The sequence below is a fragment of the Alligator mississippiensis genome, chromosome 1 (assembly GCF_030867095.1).
Source record: "Alligator mississippiensis isolate rAllMis1 chromosome 1, rAllMis1, whole genome shotgun sequence".
NCBI classification, from domain to species: domain Eukaryota; kingdom Metazoa; phylum Chordata; order Crocodylia; family Alligatoridae; genus Alligator; species Alligator mississippiensis.
In genome coordinates, this window is record NC_081824.1 from 292167995 (window position 1) to 292189313 (window position 21319).

Genomic DNA, 21319 nt, shown 5'->3' on the forward strand with positions numbered 1-21319 from the left:
GTCCTCCTTCTCCTTCTCTCCCTCCAGTGAATTCCCTCCTGTAGCCTCAAGGTGCTTCTGCCTCCAGCTAGCCACCCTGGGTCTCTTACAAGACCCTGGGAGAATCCTTGGCTTGGTTCTGCCACTGCTAGCCAAGGACTCTCTCCCCAAGTTCTCTTCCCTAGGCACTGTTAGCTTCCTGTGGTCAGCTACTGTTAGCTGCTTGGTCTCCAAGGCAGCCTGCAATCAGGCTTTACTGCCCACAGCTAGGCTGTAGTCCCTGCCAACCTGCAGGCTCCTACAGCTGGGAGTGTGCAGGTTGCTGCAAGCTTCTGCCAGCCAGCCAGGTACAAGCAGTCAGTAACTTTTTCTGGCTGTGGGCCTCAGGTGGGCAGACACTGGGACCCTCCAAAACCTTATGTTCGCAGGCCAGATCCAGTGGCTCCCCAGGCTCACTGGTCATAAATTGTCGATGCTTGGTGCAGATCCTTGAGAAGGGGGTGCCAGAATGAATTGGCAAGGGACTGGATCCCAGTTGGTCACCTAAGCTCCTAAATTTCACACTGTTTGTAAGCAGCGATACAGACTGTGGCTGTTGGAGCAGGGTCACAATCCCTTGGGTGTCTAAATTCATTTAGTGTCTCCATTTTGACCGTAGGTACCTGGATTAAGCCTTGATCCTGGAACTCCCTCCTTCTGTAGAGGTATCCTCAGCATTGGGGTACAGACTTGGGCTCCTCTCCTTCTTGCCCCATGGATTGTATATTTGGCTACCCAAGGGGCCAGCTTGGATAGGATTGGTGGAGTGCCCTTGCCCAGATTATTCTATGGCCGGGTTGTCCAGGCTTTTTTGTTTTGCTTTTGTTTTTTGAGAGGTTGGAGATTTGAGTCAGGTAGGCCCAGACTTCTGGTCTTCCACTTTCTGGGCATGTGCTGTAACTCTTATGCAAAAAGTGAGCACCACCACCACTAGCCACCTGCTCACTGACATGGATCTTAATCCACAGAGGCCCCTGATATTCATCCCCGAGTCAGACACCAAAGCTCTGGAGAAGAGCAGGAGTGCAGACACCCCTGTGCCTCGTGTGTCTTATAGCCTCACTCTCTGTTAGGCATATCAGTGCTCTGGCTTCCTTATCAGGGGTTCCCTGCTCTCTCCATTTACTCTGCAGGGACCCTTGGTACCTAGCTCCCCGCATTGGGAATCGTCCTTCTAGGCCAAGGAACCTGGGTTTTTTGCAGGTTGCAGTCATTACACGAAGCAGACCTGGAGTGTTCAGTACAAGTCAGCAAACTCCTGCAGCTTGTCAAGCTGCTTGTGTGTTCATGTTGTGCTCTGGCTTGCAAGTGATGCAGAGACATCTGTGTGGGATAGGTCTCAGTTGCCATCTGAGAGGTAGATATCCATCCCTGTGAGTAACTCTGACACTGGGGAGCTATGTGGGAGAGCAGCAATGAACCTTCTACCCAAAGCCACAGAGTCGGTTTGCTGGAGTAACCTCTCTGGGCATCCCTCTTCTCCTCCCCCCCTCCCCCCACTTGTCCAAATTCCCCTGCGTTCTGGTTTCTCCAATGAGCATGCTTTCTGGGTCCTACCGCAGTTATGTTCTGGGTGAAGTTATAGGCTTTGACCATTTACATGTTTGAATGCTTCTGGTCATTGGCAGTTTTTGAGAAGATAGAACACCCGTGTCAATTTTTCCCCCTGGAAGAGAAATGGTTTAAAAGACTTATCAACAAAGTTGTACATTCCTGAGGTGGAAGGTGACTCTCTTCAAACAGATAACTTGTTCTTCCCCAGCTAAATTATTTTTTTTTGTTGTTCATTGATTCTACTTCCACTCTGCAATAAAGATTTCCTCGAGCTATTGCATACCTGGAGAGCTGAAAGTCCAGAAGGAGCACTTGGTGAATATCCTGTGCTTGCTCACAGCTGTTGAGGACAGGCACGACTAAGCCACTGTGGTCCTGTTATATAGAAGCCGATGGGAGCATGTGGGTTTCTGCATCCACAGCCAACTGAAAGCATCTCGGTGATGTGACTCTCTCCTTTTGTTGTGTAGGGGAATGGGGCAGGATCCACTGGTTAGTGATCGCCAGAGACAGGCATGTACTGCTGTCATGGGCTGCTGCAGCTGTGGGGTTCTGGAAGCAGCCACAGAGACCAGGGCAGGGAAAGATTCCTTCCCACTTGTCTCAGCATTGAACTCCCTAAGCCAAGCCTGGTACCTTGTTTTGATATGTTTTCCTCCAAATCCTACCCTATTCTACACAACAGAACCCCCAGTGACTCAAATGTCCCTAGCCCCAGCTGATGAGAACAAGAGCAGCCTTCCATGCTTTGGCCTACCCTTTTCAGTCATGGTGCTGCTTTTGTAAAGTCAGTTCCCAGTGTAGCAGAAAGAGGAAGTTAGCTCTGAATGTTCAAGTATATGCAAATGGATTTTAATACCCGTGTTTCTGCAAAAAGGTGTCTGCATGAGGCACAGCAGCCCTGCAGGCCTGTAACTTAGCTGCATTCTGATCATTCTTTAGTAAAATCTTTATTGAATTATTTCATGCTTAAGAATACATTGCAAATCATGGCAGGAGTGGGGAGTATATAAGCCTTCTATCCAGAAGTATTGCCTTTCTTTATAAGATATGGGGGGAAGGAGCCATGTGTTTGTAGAGTACATACTACAGTGGTGCCCTCATCCTATTAGGAGCCTCTGGGCAACACCATATTATTAAGTGATAATGTGGAGCCAGGTTATTAGAATGGTGGTGTGCAGGGGCAGAAAAAAAGCATAGTTTACTATGGATAGCAGTTCCGGCTTTTCAGCAGGCTTCTGTCGCTGCTCCTGCAAAATACATGTGCGTGGCTTTTCACACACATGACGAGCACTTATGAGCCCTTGAAGGAGTTCAGGTGTGCAAACTGGACACTTCCATGCTGTGCCTGAACAAATATCTGGGAGTACCCACATTCAGGATGGGTTCTTTGGAAACAGATGTGTCTGCACACAAATGGTAGGCTTGTTAATGGAAGCCAAGAGGTGTGGAACACAAACTTTGTGGACCCAAATCACATCATTTGTTGTATTAGAAAGTTAATGGCCTTTGGTTAGGAGTTGGCTGTCTTACATAGATATGCAGCCCCTGTTACATGACTGGTTCTTTTTCTCTCCCTTTTTATTTGAGGTACCAGCCTTGCAGCACTTATTGCTTATGCAAAAGAACCAGCAAGCTGTGCCCAAGTGGCCCTTGTCATCTCTAACAAGCCTGGGGTGGAAGAACTGAGGAATGCAGCCAGGGCTGGGATTCCCACCAGGGTAAGAACACGCAGTTCCTGTCTAACCCGTCTAACAGTTCATGAACTTTACAGGTCTGGGAGAAGCTCTTGCTAAATAGTACTTGCTCCAGACTTATTTAAACTTTTTTATGTTTGCTATGTACTTGTCAGATACAGCTAGCCTTGTTAGTCTGAAGTCAAGTAGAAGGCAGGGTAGATTTGCACCTTATCACTGTTACCAGCGAAGCAAGAAACAGTGGCATCTCTTGTAAGGCAATGGAAATTTAGTCTTTCAATCACCTTCCATCATTTGGGAGTAGGGCTCCAGACATTTAAGTGTCACTGATTTCAGTCTGTCTACTTACTTCACAGGATCTTTGAGCGAGTGTGAATTCAGAATGGGAGAGTATCTGTCTCTGTTGTACTTTTCCACACTTCTCAAAAGTCTTAGGAAAAATGTTACAGAGTATCCTTTCCTGGCTGGCAGCTGAGCTAGAGGAAGTGGTGGGTCTTTCCCTACACAAAGCTGAAGAGGGCAGGAATGGGAAAGGGGTATGAATGAGCACTCACAAAGTTGTGATATACTTTTTTGACAAGACAACTGTTTGGGGTTTAATTGATTTTTATTTTTCCTTATGTGTTCCCTGTGCCTCTCTTATTCTTATGCATTCAGTTCTTTGGGTGTGTTTTAACATTAGGTGATTGACCATAAATTGTATGGCAGCCGCTCTGAATTTGACAGCACAATCGACAGAGTCCTTGAAGAATTCTCTGTTGAACTGATCTGCCTGGCCGGATTTATGAGAATTTTGTCCAGTGCTTTCCTCAGAAAGTGGAGTGGTAAGAAACCAGGGTAATCATTTCTTCCCAGTAGCTGTAATAAAGGCATGAAGAGACTGAGTGAGACTGGACCTCTCCAGCAGCTATGCAGTAGGGCCCTGGATTACCAATATGGAGACAGCCTGACACCTTTACTTGCATTGAATAATGCCTTAGTCATGGCATTTCAGTTATATGCTCTCATTCATTTATTCATGCCAGTGAGGCTAGGCTATGAGCAAAGCACTAGCCAGAGACAGTGTGGCCTGGCTAGGCTGTTGGCATGGTGCTAGTGCAGGGCACCTCTATGCTATAGCATGTGGTAGCAGCAGAGGTAGGAAAGCAGGAGCCACAGTGTCACAGGATTTATGCCTATTCCCTACCAAAGCCATGTCTATCTCTGCTCCCCTTGTGGCTTTGGAGCTGCTTGGCCTATGGATAGCAATCTTGGCTGGCCCATGTGGATGAGGTAAGGAGGCTGCAAAGCAGGTGGAAGCTCGTTTCTGTCCCTTGCAACCTGCCCAAAGACATCACTATACCAGGGGGTGAAAGGGCTTTGGGTGTGGACCTGCCCAAAACATCAGGGAATCCAGGACAGACTTGAGAGTTCTTTCTTCCTCTGGGGCTGCTCCAGAAGCAGTGCAGCATGACAGTATCCTGTACTCCAGCTTGCCATGAACATTAGGGCAGCGGTTCCCAAATTCTGACAGATTATGCACCACCAATTTAAAAACGATACATCCTTAAGTACCACCAGTAAATTTTTAATAGACTTATTATACTTACTTTATACGACAATGTGGGCCACTGACAGGTTGCTTGCATGCCTACTGGTGGTACTCGTACCACAGATTGAGAACCACTGTGGTTGGGTATTAGAATCTAACTTTTAGGGACCTGGGTTCCTTCACATATGCTCCTTGCTCAGAGTGGTAGGGGATATATACTCTAGATTTATATTTACTCAGAGGGCTGCTCCTCCCTTTCAAATGAATCCTCTGTCCTAATTAACATTGACTTATTTCCTGAGGCCACACCTAGAAGGCTTTTCTTTTTAGTTGGTCCTTGAAGAGCATAGGTCACATTTGGCTGTGAGGCTGCACAACCTACTCTTTCTTCCCCCTGTCCTGCCTCCTAGGCAGAGCAGTGACGTGGAACTGCCATTCAGGAGAGTAGACAAAGCCTTACCACCTACACCTCCCACTGGGCAGATGACTGTCTCTTAGCCTTAGCTCACATCTGCTTTAGCTTGGATTGTCCCTGTCTCTGTACCTTGCCACTGTGGCCCCTGAAAATACGATATTTCTTAAATTACTTAAGATCTAGCGCCTCCAGCACAGTTCCACTTATCTTGCTGATGTATAAGGTGAGAGCCTGTGATTTGGCTCTGACTTTGGCTGGAACTTTTCAGACTGTTGAATGACACTTAGGGCCCTTGTGAACAGAGAGATTTACGTGTTGTGAGTCATTCCTCAGCTAATGTTGAAGGGAATTCGGCTAACTTTATTTTATCTTTTTTTCATGCTAATATTTAGGAAAAATTTTGAATGTTTATCCATCACTTTTGCCACCAGCAAAAGGGGGAAATGCCTGTAAGTCAGTGATCCAACCAGGCCACAGAGTGACTGGCTGTACAGTGCATTTTGTACTGGTAAGTATGCTGCTGCCTATGAGAATTGCTGTAAACACATGCAAGTGACAAGTATTGCTTGTTTTAGTCATCCCTGAATGGCATGAACAGTGACCGGCTAACTGCAGTCTAATGCACTTGTCCCTGGAATTAACAAAACTATGAAGAGTTGGGAGCTTGAATTCCTGTAGGAAGGTCAATTGATGAGTAGGGTTGTATAAAAATGGGTCTTAGCCCAGCAGGCACCTGTACTCAAGGCTTCCTCTCCCGTTGAAGCCTGTCCTTGCAGTGGTCCTACCCCCTCACAGTGCCTTACTTCTGCTCTCTTTTATCCCTTCCCTCATACTCAACAACTTGTTATCCTTTCTTTCCCCTCACAGAGCAGACCTGGGCCTGTCCTAGTCTATCCTACAATCCCACTTGCTTTTTAGGCTGCCACCAGAGATCTCCTCACCTCTCTTTCTTTACTCCTTAAATGAGCAGTCACACTGATACTGTTCTCCTCTTCCAGTAGACTGCCCTTGCTAGTGCAAATGCTCTTATGAGGAGATCTAGTGACCCCTTCCTGCTCAGATCTCAGGCTCTCTGCTGTATATATGCACTGTTCTCAACCTTGCTTGAAACTTGCATGTGCCTAGAAGGGGATGGCTGTGTGGCAAGCCAATAGGGGGTGCTCCTGTGCTGAGCAACTTGCCCCACTGCACCCAACCAAAACCATGTTTCAGGTGTCTCCCCTGGGGTGCCCATGTCCTGCCAACCCAGTTCCTGGAGCACACCCGCAAGCCTGGTGTAACTGCTGTCACCACCCTAGGTCTGATTTTTGTTAGGGCCCTGTGCTGCCCAGGGTACACAGACCCTGTAGACCTTGGGGGTACTTCTTATAACCAGAAGCATAGAAAGTAGCCTCCCTTAGTCAGCTGAGCAAAGGGAGCAAAAAGGGTTGCCTAATCCCTCTCAAACATTTACAAGGCTTGCTATATCGGATAGCTTTATTGGGTAGAGAGGGTAGGCATAGGGAGGGGTACAATTCAGAGAAGTATCAGAAGAACAACTCTGAGCAAATGGAAGTGGCTTGATAGCCTTATACTTCTAGAACACTTTATTCTAAGTTACTGGCTAAATTTCAGGTAGGTTACTTGCATGTTCATTCAGAGTCTAAAAGAGCTCCAAAGGCCATTTGTTTGTCTCTGTGTTCCCCAAAGATGTCCGACCCTATCCAACATGGAGGGACCCTCTTAAATAGTCTTCCTGACCTCATCACCTGGACCCAGTCAAGGACAGGTGTTGTTTGATGCTGACCAGCGTGAAAAACATCAGCGTTACCTATTGGAGTGACATTGGCTTAAGCCTAGCCCCCATGTTGTGTGGTCAGAACTCATAACAATGGAGAGGCTAGATCCACCCCATCCTACCCGAGATGGGTAGGCAGAAAATTGGTTGCCTAGGCAACTAGGTTGACAGACATGTGACAAGACAAAGAGAAAAAAGAAAAGGAAAAAGAAAAAAACGTAAGTGAAGGAGCAGAGCCACAGGCCCTATAAGTTTTTGTTACATACTGTATACGTGTTTCCCTCCTAGGAGGAGTCCAGTGCAGGAGCAGTAATTCACCAAGAGCTCATCCCTGTGGAGGTGGATGACACGGAGAAGACCTTGTCTGAAAGGCTGAGGGAAGCAGAGTGCCGAGCCTTTCCCATTGCCCTGCAGCTGGTGGCCAAGGGAATGGTGCAGCTAGGAGCAGATGGGAAAACCTGCTGCAAATCAGAAGGCCAACAGCCGATTCATCAAAGGACATCAGAGGGTAGGAATTCATCAAGAGGTTTGGAACAGGTTGATGGGCAGTAGCCTTTGGCTAATAGCTCACCAGTGGGAGTGCTGGCCTGCTAAGGCTGCAGTCTGGGTTTTGAGGCCAGTCTCTGCTCCCATATCCCAGCAAGGCTGTTCCCTGCTAGCCCAATGCCTTTTTTTTTTTTTTTTTTCTTTTGCAGCCTCCTTGGACTGAAACTAGCGAGCCATTTATATACCCGTGAAACTTCTGATCCTGTTGAGCCTACAGCCTCTGTCTGGGAGGGGTGAGATGGGAATTTAGGTTGCTTCATCACTGTCTCAGGTGGAGTGGAGGGAGCCACTCGCCTCTCCTGAGGGCCTGGCAGCTCCTGGCTGGTTGGGCTCAAGAGCTCTTCTTTTTCTCTCCTGCATAGTGGGGAGAAGGCTTCAAATGGGGAAGCCAGGCTCATATGGCCAAGCTCCCTCCCTTCCTTTGCCAAAGGCATGGGTGACAGCAGGCTTCCCATATTTATTCCAACAGGCACAGGCAATGGCAGGCTGGAAGCTGGGGCCCCTGCTTTGCATGGCAGCCAAAAAAGGACGAAGGCCACAGCCTGGAGCAGCAGCTGGCTCTAGCCAGTGTCTTCCAAGGCATGGTTAAGTGGAGCCAGGGCCAGGGTCTACTTCCCTGGAACTGCTCTTGTGCAACAAGAGGCAGAGTTGAGAGGACGTCAACACTCCTTGGCTGTTTGCTCAGTGGTGCCAAGGTCAAGGCCCTGGGTTTGAAGACTGCCATGTCCCTAGGGAAGTTGCTTCCACCCTGCCCTGTGCCCTATTGGAATGAAACCAATGAGCGTATTCCTCACAGTATGTTCTCAGCTCTGCAGTTGCAGATTCTTTGCTGCAGCAGTGTCGGAACTTAAATCACCCTCTCGGGGTACATGCCTCCATTTTCAGCTACATCTGAGAGAGGGGAATTTACTGTATACACGCACACATACAGCTGCATTTTATTTTTTTTACACCTTGCTTCCTTTGATTTAAGAAAGTAGTGCATTGGCTTCTGAGGGAAACTGTTAAAGGATAAGTTGTGTCAGCTGCTTTTGATTGTTCCGTCCGATTCCAGAAAACCATGGGCTTCCCAAGTATGCACACAATGTACGCACAGAAGCAGGAGCCATGGTACAAGAACTGGATGGCAAGGTGCTTCTGTTGGGCAGGCCTGGCTCAGGAGGTGAAAATAAGGGATGAGCGGAAATGCAAATATAATCAAAGGGAATAGGAGTCTTGTTGAACATTATTACTTAACATCACCCTAGTTAGAGGTTGCCTCATGTTTGCCTTCTCCGTGGTGGATGTTTTGCTGCACATGATGGGGAGGGAACAAGGTTTCTGTTGCCTAGAAGGCATAAAGAAGTGTTCTTGATCAATTGTGAACTCTTTCTGCCTATGACAAGGCAGCCAAATACTGGTTGCATCAGTATCACTTGTTACGTTTCTAGCTCTAGTGCCCCAGGGTGCTGGTTCTAATAGCCCCCTTCTAGAGTCCTGTGCTCAAATAGTTAAAAATGCAGTAAAAATATGTTCTTAAATGCTTGAAAATGCTTAAATGTTTCATGGAAAATTAGAAATTAAATGCCCAGCTTCATGGAAAATTGTGGTTTTTGCATTAAAGTTGTCCCTTAAATAAGGTCCTTGAGCCAGCTGCCACACTGTAGTAGATAGCAGAGCCAAGAGGCAACTGTAACAGGCTTTTGAAAGGGGAAATTTAAGAAGAGAATCAGGCCACCTTCACCTGGCTTGAATTCCCAGGGACAGGGATTATTCCCTTGATCTTTCTTTGTTCTGTTGCAGAATTTAAGGATTATTCAAAAGATCATCTAATTTATTGAAAGGGAAAGAGGGTTTCCAAAGATAGTGCAGCATCCATTGTGAAAACCTTTTGGATCTTGGTAAGGAAGCAAAGAAGAGCTGGAAATGCATTTCCTGGGTTTCTTGCTAGGAAAGAGCAGATAATACAGAAATAGGAGGCAGCCTAGTTGACTTACAATGGCAAAGAAAATCTCCATGTTCTCAGATAGCCACCCAGCAACAAGTTTGGCAGTGAGATGTGCAAAGGCCTTTTATAAAAAAAAAAAACAACCACAAGTGTGAGTCTTACTTTGTCTGCCAAAATAATAGATCATGTGCAAATAAATCAGTGGGGAGGGAAGTCAGCCAAGAAATTATTAGCTAAATTGAAAAAGAAATAAGAACTGAACTTTCCAGTGTAGGGTTCACTGATTGATTTAGCTCAGGGACATGAACACCTAGTAGGGTTCAATTGGATGAATGTTGTTTTGGATCCTGATTACAAGTACTGTACTAATAGTATACTGTATGTCAGGTTCTTGGCTGCAGCAAATCATTTCAGAAGCCAAATTAACTTCATTATAAATTTTAGAGTGAAAGAATTTTACACCTCCTGTAATTTTGCATTCATGCTTGTGGATAACATGCTTCACTGGAGGAGGAAAAAAGAACGCTATTCCTTATTGGCAGACAAGGTTCTTTGGGTGAATCTGATATCTTTTATTAGATCAATTTTTAATAGTTAGGAAAACAATGTTTAGCAAGGTTTGGGGTTTAAAAACCCTTTGTCAGGCTAAGGAAGTCTGTGCAGTTGGTGTGCACTCTTCCTGGATGGAATGAATAGTAAAGAGGGCGGAGGCTGGTGTGCATGCAAGACAGGCAGTCAGTGAAGATGTAAATTGAGGAGTCAGTGGGTGAGACAGGCTGGGGAGAGGAGAGAGAAAAGGGGGATGAATGTAGCAGTTAAATAGTGGAGTAGTACCTGGGGAGTCAGATGTCAGGCAGGTTATATAATATGTCATAAATCCAATGTCTATATTTAGTCCATGACTTTTTGTATCCAGGTTGATGAAGTGAAGTTCATAGGCTCGTCTCTGAGAAGTATTTTGTAAGTTCCCTTTTGAGGATTAGAACTGAGAGATTGGAGAGAGAGTGCGGTTTTCTTGTGAAACGTGCCCCCACCACTAATTGGGTATTCTTGTCTTTGATAGATTTCTGGTGTGCATTCATTCAGGTGCACAATTGTTGTTTGGGGCACATTTCTCACAAGAAAACTCTCTCTCTCCAATCTCTCAGTTCTAATCCTCAAAAGGGAGCACTTCTCAGAGACAAGCCTATGAACTTCATGTCATCAACCTCCTGGATACAAAAAATCATGGACTAAATATTGACATTGGATTTATGACACGTTATAACCTGCCTGACATCTGACTCCCCAGGTACCTCTCCACTATTTAACTGCTACATTCATTCCCCTTTTTTCTCCCCTCCACCCCCAGCCTGTGTGTGTCTCACCCACTGACTCCAATTTACATCTTCACTTACTGCCCATCTTGCATGCACACCAGCCCAGCATTTGGCTTCCTTACTATTCATTCCATCCAGGAAGAGCACGCACCAACTGCAGATGATTCCTCAACCTGACGGAGGGCTTTTAAACCCAAAAGTGTACTAAATTTTTTTTTTTCCAGCTATTAGAGTTGGTTTAATAAAAGATATCAGATTCACCCAAAGAATCTTGTCTGCCTATCTCCTTGGACCAACATGACTACAACCTACACCCCTATTCCTTATTAACTATTGTCTACTCAAGAAGTATACTGACTCCTTTGAGCAAAAGATGGCATTTTTTTAATGGTGTAGTGATTGCAGGAAAAAGCTTGTTTTTTCTTTTTCCCTGTGTTATCACAAATACTGTCTTCTGGTATACATAGAATAAACAGACATAATTTCTGCTGCTGTTGTATTTAGATGTGTAGTACTATTCTTCTGTATGCTGTTTTGAATTGTACGTTATTCTTTCAATATTTTAACAGTGAACAAATAAAATATTAAAGATGGCTTTTGTTGTACTAGTAAAAGCTTCTCGGGCTGCTTTAACAGTGACACCTGGTACCTTAAAAAAACCTCTGATCTTTAATACTTTTCCTTAACACTGCTTCACAGTAGGCTATACTTATTTATTGACTAGCAACTGAGGGCCACATGCTAAGAGCCAGACTTACAAATTTATGTAGGTGCCTGATGGATTTTTGAACCTGGCCCAGCAAGTTGAGTAATGTAACTCTTTTGAAGTTATTTGCCTGTAGGCAGCAAAGTACCTTTTAATTCTGTCCTGAAGTGTCTTGCCCAAGGAAATGTGTGCCAGAACAAAGACATAGCCCAGGGCAGCATCCTAACTGATAGACATGCTTCCTTTCAAGGTAACATTCCCCCCACACTGGTTAGGTACATTACTAAAGATTAGCCAAAATAACATTGAGTGAAATTCTTTCCTGTATATATTCAGTCTCTAGCTGTTAACAGTTTATTTGTAGAAGGGTCCAGGTGTGATATACTAAATCTATATAGGTGTGTGACGTGTGTCCATGTTTAGAGCTCCACAAGCTGGGCCATCTTGAGTTTTCCCTTGCATTCTAGTTGAAAGGCTTTACATTTGGATGGTATTTATAATTTGAATAGGAGAGGCTAGATAACTTTCATGCCTAGCTTTGCAACTCCCAAGGGACCACTGCATTCAAGTGAAGGAAGGAAGCCCTTCTGCAGTTGTTAGTGTTTGCAGGAAAAAATGCTTTGTTAAGTATGTACTTTACATACCTATTTAATTTCCCATGACAGTTTCATGTATGTGCTTGCATGACTCCTATCCCCAGATGATCAATCATGATACGACAAAGTCAGCAACTTTCTTCATCACATTATCTGGTTACTGAGGGCACCTATACATGTGCTCTGGGGTGGGAGGGGTGTTTTAGCAGGAGCCACTCTAATTAAAATACCCACAAGCATCTTGCGTATTCAGCGTCTTGCGTTTCAAAATAGCAGCAGGGGCGCTATTTTAACTAAAGCTATTGACAAGCTTTAGTTAAAGTGCTCCTGCTGCCATTTTGAAATGTGGGGATGCTGAATACAAGACACAGCTCCAGCATGCTGCATTCCGATTAGAACATTCAACCACACTTGATTTAATACGTTGTGTTCAGAACACGTTGGAGGACATGTCAAAGTGCCCTGAGACGAGAAGGTCCACAACCCTTAAGACTTGAGTCCTTGGGGGAAGAATCTCAAGAAAAGATTCAAATAATGTCAATTTGTTTTTGGGGGTTTTTTCTAACTTTTATTCAAATTGGATTTGAAATTATTACAGAAGTAAAACCTGTTGAAATACAGAAATATCAAAAGTACAATGTGAAAACCAGCTTCTGATGTAATTAAGTGGGATTAAATTACTTTTTTAAACAGGATCGATTGAAATAAGATGCTTCTAAGTTTTATGGAAAAGTTGATTTACTTGAGCAAATTAAATTGCTCCTAACACCTGCATTGATACTCAAAACATTAAAAACAAGGGAGGTGCTTAGGTAAAAATTCAACTGTGCTAGTAACTCCAATAATGCTTCTGAGAATAACTAGGGGATATTTCAGCTGAAAATAATTTTGTCAGAACATGTGGATCTGCAAAGATTAGATTTAAAGAATTTTACATAAATATTACCAAGCACAGGAAAACATTTCATATCTAATCCTACCCCAAAGTAAATAAACCCATTTGACTCCAAGCTTCCCTTAGCATTCCCATTTCATATCTGTATTCCCTCTGGATGTTAAGGGTGCTGTGTGACATCTGCTAGATAGCAGCTCCATCATCTACAGTCTAATTAGAATAATTCAGCCTAAAAAACCCATGTTGTAGTAGAGAAATCTTTTACTATAGTCTCTTTAAGCATTGTCTTCTCTGGCTAGGATTTTTTGTTTTGTTTTGTAACCTCTCTCCATAATCAACTTAGGTACCACCCTTTAGTTTACTGGCTCCAGTGGTTTATTCTGAAACACTTCTGATAGCACAAATTAACAAATCCGACAGAAGAACTAAGACTGCCAAAAATCTGTTGACTACTGTGGACTAACAGGCTTTAATTTATATGATCCTTTTCTGAAGCACCTCTGAGGTGCTTAGCTCTCTTGGATTCTTTTACTTCTTGCACATTCCTGATAAATGGGACTAAGAGTCAGGTGAACTGATATGAAAATTGGCAGACAAAGCATTGATAATTAAGTTATGATGGTCCCCCCCCATTATCAGCTACAAGCCCCAGCAAGTGGGAACCTCCCTCCCCATTTCTGGCTTCCCCTTGTGTCTTCTGTTGAGATCTTTAGGCACTTGAAAAAGGATGTGGAAATCCTGCTGGCATGACCTAAGAGATCCTACACTATTACGCACTTTATGAACAGAATAAAAGCAATCGTGTGCTTGTTAGGTTTTGTCCTCCATTTTGATTTGTTCCTTTAGTAGACCTGTTCCATGTTTTCCATTGTTGTGTCCAGGAGCCTTCTCAATTGCATTATTCCTACTTCCAGCAGACTCTGCCAGCTTCTCCTACCCGCACTGCCCCACTGGCCACAAGTTGGAGGGCAGCAGGAAAGGCTCTGTGTTCAGCTTCTTTTACTCTTTCTGATAAGGTCTCCACTGTGTCTCCAACCTTCACTGGAACAGCCTCTTGGAAGATTATAGCCCCAGCATCAACTTCCTCCTGGAAAAAGAAAACCCCCAGCATGTTATGCAATGGAAAGCACCACAGCAATAGGAAAGTTCTTTGATCTCATTACCTTGGACAAAATTTATCATTTTTTCCTGTGACAGTATAATATTATGTAAGGAGTGAAGAAAGACACTGGTGCAGAGAACTGAGGGGAGGGAAGAGTAGGGTGATTATGATGAAGACACATCCAATATTTCTGAGTCTGGAATAGTCTCCAACAGAAAGCTGAGAAAGTTGTTTTCCATGTCCCAGCTAATAAACAAGGAAAAAAAAATATAGATCAAATAGCAGGCTTGCATTCTGCACAAATACCAAGAAGACGGTACACTCCCAAGTTTGGAATTAATCTGATCTCCAGTTTCTGAGCTTGCTTGAGCAGGTGGGAAGGCCAGAAACGTTGTTTTAAATCATTCAGTTCACATTTGAGCTGCAAGAAAAAGCATTAAATACCAAGCAACCTGAGATAAAATTACAAGAATTGGCTGCTCTATGCATCAGTTTCTGGGGATCACCAGGGTCTTGCTTGAATTAGTCCTCCTCTACTGCATCTGGAGGAACTAAACTAGTGTTGTCAACAACACTAACTGCTAGGGGAGGGAAAAACCCTAGTATCTACAGTCTCAATTCTAGTTCAGTGTTAGTTTCCTGTTCCTTCCAGTTACCAATAAGATTGTAAAGAATTAAAATCTTACCCCCATTATTTGTACACTTACAGTAAAAGACATAAGGTGAAGTGATCTTAGTTGGCTGCATACTTTTGAGCTACAGCTACTTACGGCTACAAAGTGCACAGTACAGCCAGTGACCCGGACTCCAGCTTCTAATACCAATTTATGGGCATTTGCTCCCTTAAAAGAAGGTAGTAAGGATGGGTGGATATTCAGTATTTTTCCTAGAAAAGCAGAAATGAAATGCTTCACTTTTAAGCTCTCAGCCCTAGTTTCACAGGCTTAACTGTCAAGTAAAGGCCTTACCACTATTCCACATTGGTTTAACAACAGGGAAGAAAAAGCTGCTGTCCTTCACATTTGGAATGTAAAAGCTTATACAACAAATAAGATAACCAACCCAAGAGGTTCTTGGGAGTCTTCATTTCTCTACCTTACTGTTTTAACTGACCAAAGCTAGGAACTAATCAACATGAGTAACTAATTATAGCCCACTTGTCCCAACAATCACTGCGATGCTTATTTACAGCTCCTTAAATTCTCAGCACTCTTTTCCCACCATCCTGTTTTCTTCTTCCTCTCTTATGCCAGAGTGCATTAGAAAAGTTGCCTCTAATACAGCGAGCCTCATAGGAACTTCTATGAAAGGACTGAGAATTCTTCCTAGTCTTTTTCTCCCAATGACTGTGGCTTATTTTGGCTTAACAGAAGAGAAGTAGCCTACACTGGAGTGCTCCTCTGCCCTTCCACAAACCACATGCACACATCTTTTCCCCCCCTATTTAAAAATGAACCGGAAGTTCCTTCTTATGGTCAGCCAGCTGGAACCAGGCTAGTACACTAAGCAGATCTAGATCTCCCCCTTTTTCCTGCACCCAAGAGCACATGCTCTCTAATCATTCCACACCCTGGCTAGCCTAGGGTACAAGCCAAAATTTAAAGGGGCAATCATATGCTTGCATACACATTAGACCCTCAGGCTTTCCTTGGTCCTTAAAAATCTTCCTCCCCATCGCTAATAAGTGAATACTTTGCCTGTGATAAATTGCCCAGGAAATCTTGGCCCAGACTGAAGTCAAGGGAGTCATGGCCATTTATGGCAGCAGGAGATCTACCACTCAATTTAGAGCAGACTCTTAAAAATTCTTCTTTGGACAAAAGGAAAACACAACAGCCTTTTAGACCATTTATGACCACTGAGCATCTTATAGTGACTGTATGCAGCATTACATGCTATGCTACTTCAGTGTAACTTGTGTGCTACACTAACTGCCATGCAGCAAGATTCTGGGCTAACTCATGTTGGTGTAGCAGCACACCAATTAAAATGTGCATGGAAAATGTGCAAGAATGGTAAAGGATAAGCAAAAAACCCCAAAATTCACGAATGCAAAAACAAAAGCTGAATGCGAAAACGAAAAATGGAGTGTGGTAGATATTTATGGCATAAAAATCAATAACATCTCTAGTCTGCTTTGGTCAAATAAGGCTTTTCTTCAGTATCACTACACCAGCAACACACTGCTTCTTCCTTGAGCAAACAAAACACCAAAAACAATACACTGAAAAGGACATGTCACTTGTGCCTGCATCCCCTTATTTCTTCTGAAGCTGCATTACAGGAAGCTGCTCTTTACTCATCCTTTCTGATAGGATTCATGGTCAACATTCCAAGGCCCTAAATGAAACAGGAGAGTTTCACACTGAATTCTACTCTCCATCTCCTCCTCTGTGGCTGCTCTACAGGAGATGTTTACTAATTGCAGGTGACTAATAAACTGCACAATAAACTGCAGTGTCTAGACGTGCACCTCTATTATGGCACACAAAACTAATAAACTCCATTGCAAGGTAGGACTTATATTTACAAGCCCTACCCTGCTACAGAGTTTTTTTGTGCAACAGTGCACATGTAGATGCTGACCCAGCTGGCCAGGGCATGGGGGTACTTCAGTATTAGGGCTGTCTGCTCACTAGCCCTGCATTAAACCTTCATGGCCCAGCAAGTCCCTCCACAGCACACTGAGGCTGGGCCCCAGGCTGGCAGGCTGACCCCGGGGTCCCATACCAGCCAAGGCTGCTTCAGCTAGACTCTACGTGCTGCACATGAATCAACTCCAGAGCTAATTGCTCTGGAATTATATGCTCCTGGGCGCACATTCAGACAGTGTGCTGGGGAGCAAGAAACTCTGATTGTCCTAGCTGTTCTGAAACAAACACACAGGGCGCAATTAGTGTATGTGAATAAACTCCAGGGCTTATTGCTCCAAAATACTAGTGCTACCAAAGGAGGAGATAAAAGCACTGAGGACATCAGAAACAGTATAAGCAGGCTGGGTTTGGGCAAAAATACCAGCTTAGATTAATCTGTTCTTATGTGCCACACACTGACCAGGGTCAAATTTTTGTTGATGACTGCAGCGCACATTGCTCAGTCTGCATTAAGACTGACACAGATGCTTCTGAATCTTTCAGATTAAAATGCAGCATGTAAATATGAAGGCTTATTAATACACAGAACTGTGGATGAAGTCCAGCGGACATTCAGAGAAAACAGAAACAGCACAGAGCACTTCTTGAATCAACAGAAATGGACTTGGGTTTTTTTGCCAGGTAATTTCAGTGTGAGAGGGATTTCTCTCTAATATCCCCTGCACAGAAACAGGTTATCCACTCCACCCCTACCATACAGAAACCCAAAATGCAAAGTCAAAATGCAAAGATTAACTCGGAAAAGGTGCTAGCTCTTCCCCCTTCTCTCATGCATCTCTGAGAGGTGAGAAAACCCTGGCTTCTTGACAAACCCAGGGTTATCTTGGTCCTACTCTAACTTTTCCTTTTTAGCTTTTCTTGTAGTACCTGCAGCTAAGGCTGAAGAGTATGTCCCAGAGAGTGGCTGAGTGGTACAATGGGACCAATGGAAGTGTGAGTTTGAAGAGCAGCACACAGGTAGTTGCCTTGTTTAAAATAGACTTTTTTGTAACACGTGCATGCTGCCTGACTTGATTTGTGAGGAGATGCCATTATGGTAGAAGTCAGTTGTAGGAGTGTCTTACTTCAAACTTGGGCCTGGGTTTGGGAAGAGGTGAGGCTAAGGGAAGTCATGGTGCTATGCTGGCCTGGGGGGAAGACATTATCATGAAGCCAGTCCATGGATAAAACATATCCCTCCCCAGAATCATTTGGTTGGAGAGCTCAGACATGGGCTTAAATCATTTTGGTATCCAGGGCACAAAGTATGTGCTTTCAGATCTTATTACAATTATTAAAGACTAGAGCATTTATCGGATGGCCTTGCAATTTAAGCTATTTCAATAAATGCTGCAGCTTCAAGCTTTGAGCAAATCCCTTTATAGATCTTCACTTTCTTAACCAAATGTCTAGTTGTCTAGCTAATGGAATACAACTATTACTGCTGTCATTAACTAAAGTACCATTAAGGCATTCAGAAGTTTCTCAGCCCCCAGCCACCTCCTCCACAAATAAGCTACTCAAGTTGCATATATTTTGGGGAGAGAGATTCTCCCTTCAAACCTCCAGCAGTGTTGTAACCTTTTAAAAATATAACAAAATAGCTAACAATGTACTTAGATTTATATGAACTGACCAACATCTATTTGCTTTTGACTTGCTAAATTCAATGCTGGTCACATTTCTAATGTTTTGTTGCATTTGTAAGTGTATATTAAAATAACATGCCTACCGTCCCACTTTTTGACAAAAGGACCAGATAAAATTCGCATAAATCCTGCAAGACAGATCAGTTCAACTGAAAATTCTTCAAGAACTTTATCAACTGCATTATCAAATTCTGTGCGACTTGAATACAGTTTATGGTCAATGACCTGCAATAGTTAAGAGTGAAACACAGACATGAATTCACTTTACCGTCAAACAATTAAACTCTGCATTCTGGTCAAACACAAAGTCTGGCTAACTTTGGTTCTACAAGGATGGGCACTTTAGAAACGTATAGAAGTTACAGTGACTGCATCACCATCAGCAAGACTTTTCATCTATTTTGCATCATCTAGTTTGCTCCTCATGACTGAATTGTCTGTTACTATTTACATGTACTGGACCCGTACAATGGAGTCCCAGTTTTAGTTGAGGCCATTATATTTTACCATCATCCAAAATAACAATCATGATTACCCTATCTTGAAGGGTTAGATACTGCTTCCATTAAAGATAATGGCCAAATCTGCACTGGGCCTGATTCTCCATTGCTCTATCATATACAGTCATTCATATCAGTGAAAAGCAATGGTAAAAAAAAACCAGGAGCATTTTATATCTGCATTGCACTGATGCACGTGACTGGACAGTGGAAATCAACAGAGAATGGGGACCCGAGACAGAGGAGGGAATGCAGTTTGGCTTTGAATTAATAACTGGGGCCTGAACAGTGCTCCTTGCTGAAACTCCATCATCTCTGTTGCACTTGATCTAGCCTCTGTAAACTTCAGGAAAATAACATACAGAGCCTGCTCAGTACATACATTTTAATTGTTCATAATTTATGTTAAAAATATATTTTTTGCAAACCAAACACATTCACTAACTTAAAAGAACTATCTCCATACCAAATATTAAATTGCAGCCATTTTTGATAGTCTGTGAAAGATAATGTATTTTTCTCAGCAGCACTGATCTTAGAAACATCAGAAAGGCCTTGGTTCAAACTAAAGAAAATAATCATTACAGGAAAGGTGAACCATGGAAACTTTCAGCTCACAAGATGAAGGTTTTTAGAAGTTGTGTGTATGGTGAAGAGTTTAACATTTTAAATGTTTTGCAGCTATTACTATGGCAGGTGCTTCTTGATATCTACTGTAACTAATACAACTAACTCCTCTGAAACAGAAGATGGGGAAATATTGTCATCTCCATTTTATACAAAGAGAGAATGGACACAGAAAAAGACAAATCATTTGCCCAATGGCAGAGTCCTCTCCCAGTGCAGAGCCAGTAGTAGAACTCTGGCATTCCTGGCTTTCCATCCTGTGTTCAAGCCAGGCTTCTGCCCTATAAATTTTATTTTCCTCTACTGCTGTAAGAATGAGTAATATCAAATAAAAAAGGTGAAAAGCTGCTTACTTTTGTAGGAATACCAGCTCTTTCAGCTTTTCTCAGCCCTTCCACCCCTGCTTTGTTTGAAATAACAAGGACTATCTGTGCATAGCTGGTGGGCTTCTTTGTGCTGGTTATCAGGGCTTCAAGGTTTGTACCTAAAAAACAAGAATAAATAATGCATACTCTGCATTTCTGGAGAATGAATACATATGACATTTTGCCAAGGTTTAACAATGAGTAGGTGCAGGTGGGGCCTAATCTAAAGCCCTGGGAAGCTCAGTGAAAAGACCCCTACTGACTTAGTAAGTACTGGATTGGAAGGGTTTGATAAGCCATGAAATGATGCATTTGCATAAAACACACTCTGTGGAGGTGTATGAACATTAGCGTATTTCTTATGATTGAGAATGGTTATAAACTGTAGGTCTTCCTGTCATGTCTACAGAATAAAGAAGGAAATGTTGGTCTCTGTTTGACAAGATAATGTTGCAGTCCCTGTGATGATGCAGAGTGGTGACTGATCATCTAAAGCTGATGACTTACAAAAGTGGGCAGACAGAAGTGACAGAGGTGCACTTCACAACCAGTTGGCAGCATAAAATCATACTGTAGCCGATTCAAAATGGCCTAAGCCAAAACCCATCTTCCCTGCCTGATGGCATGCCCGCTCAAGTCCATGGAAAGACTAGCAGGAACTCCAAAGGGTTCTGGATCAGGCCCATTTGCCTTCTTCAGCAGCTGTCTGTCTTCTAGTGTGGAATGCAAAGATCTCACCTGTTCCAGAGATGAGGACAGCAACCTTCACTTTGTTTGTTTGCATTTTGCCTTGGATATGGCTGTGCAAAGACAATGACCTGTTTGCTAGTAGGGCCTGCATCAGATGATTGACCTTAACACAGGCAGAGTCTTAATTCAAAAGAGAAAAATGTTATATGTAAATAAAACAAGTATGTAGATCTTAAAAGGCATTCAGTTCTTCTGAAAATTAGAGTAGCAGCATCTTATAACTTCTGAAGATCATTTATCAAACACTGCTAAGCACATTTTCTATACACTGCAATTGGAGTCTTTTGCCTCATCCAGACGAGCATGGACGTTTGTTTCCCAGGGGACAAATAGCAGTGTCACACTTCGTGCTGATGCTACTTGTCCCCAGGGAACACCTGTGCCACCCATGCTCTGGCACACAGCAGGTTATCCTGGGTGGCGTAGGGGAGGCTGGGGCCAGCAGCTTTACCTGGGTCTTAGGGGCCTTGAGGAGATGCAGCCACAGCACTCCTGCAGCTGGGAGCCTGGCTGGCAGCCAGAGTGTGGCTCCAGTAGGCCAGGCTCTGGTTTTGGGCAGCATGCACTGCTGCCATGTGCGCTGGTCTGTTTTTTGGGGGGTGTAGGTTTTTTTGACCCCAAGATCTACCGGGGACAAAAAAAATCCCCTGTGCTGCAAGGTAGCAATGCGGGGAATGCCTGCATATGCAATGTGTGGTGCTACAGATACTGC

General features: G+C 43.7%; 2 protein-coding genes across 24 annotated transcripts in view; one reads left to right on the forward strand and one right to left on the reverse strand.

Annotated features, from left to right (window-relative positions):
- The window catches only part of LOC102569060 (trifunctional purine biosynthetic protein adenosine-3), a 55793-nt gene extending 38099 nt beyond the window's left edge, over positions 1-17694 (forward strand). For 11 of the 21 annotated variants that reach the window (XM_019476073.2, XM_059720705.1, XM_059720704.1 and 8 more), the window contains 4 exons: positions 3163-3293; positions 3952-4093; positions 5608-5723; positions 7281-11378. In XM_019476073.2, the coding sequence (XP_019331618.2) occupies positions 3163-3293; positions 3952-4093; positions 5608-5723; positions 7281-7544 (653 nt within the window). In that variant the 3' untranslated portion in view covers positions 7545-11378. Of the gene's footprint in view, positions 1-1833; positions 3294-3625; positions 3806-3951; positions 4094-5607; positions 5724-7280; positions 11379-17220 lie in introns of those variants that run through there. The other 10 variants (XR_009459075.1, XM_059720699.1, XM_059720698.1 and 7 more) reach the window with 10 other exon arrangements.
- Positions 12628-21319, reverse strand: part of LOC102567665 (trifunctional purine biosynthetic protein adenosine-3) — a 50290-nt gene continuing 41598 nt past the window's right edge. The window contains exons 18-22 of one of the 3 annotated variants that reach the window (XM_019476075.2): positions 20596-20727; positions 19846-19976; positions 18449-18590; positions 14854-14969; positions 12628-14068 (exon numbers count right to left, since the gene is read on the reverse strand). In XM_019476075.2, the coding sequence (XP_019331620.1) occupies positions 13886-14068; positions 14854-14969; positions 18449-18590; positions 19846-19976; positions 20596-20727 (704 nt within the window). In that variant the 3' untranslated portion in view covers positions 12628-13885. The remainder of the gene's footprint in view (positions 14069-14853; positions 14970-18448; positions 18591-19845; positions 19977-20595; positions 20728-21319) is intronic. The other 2 variants (XM_014598997.3, XM_019476076.2) reach the window with 2 other exon arrangements.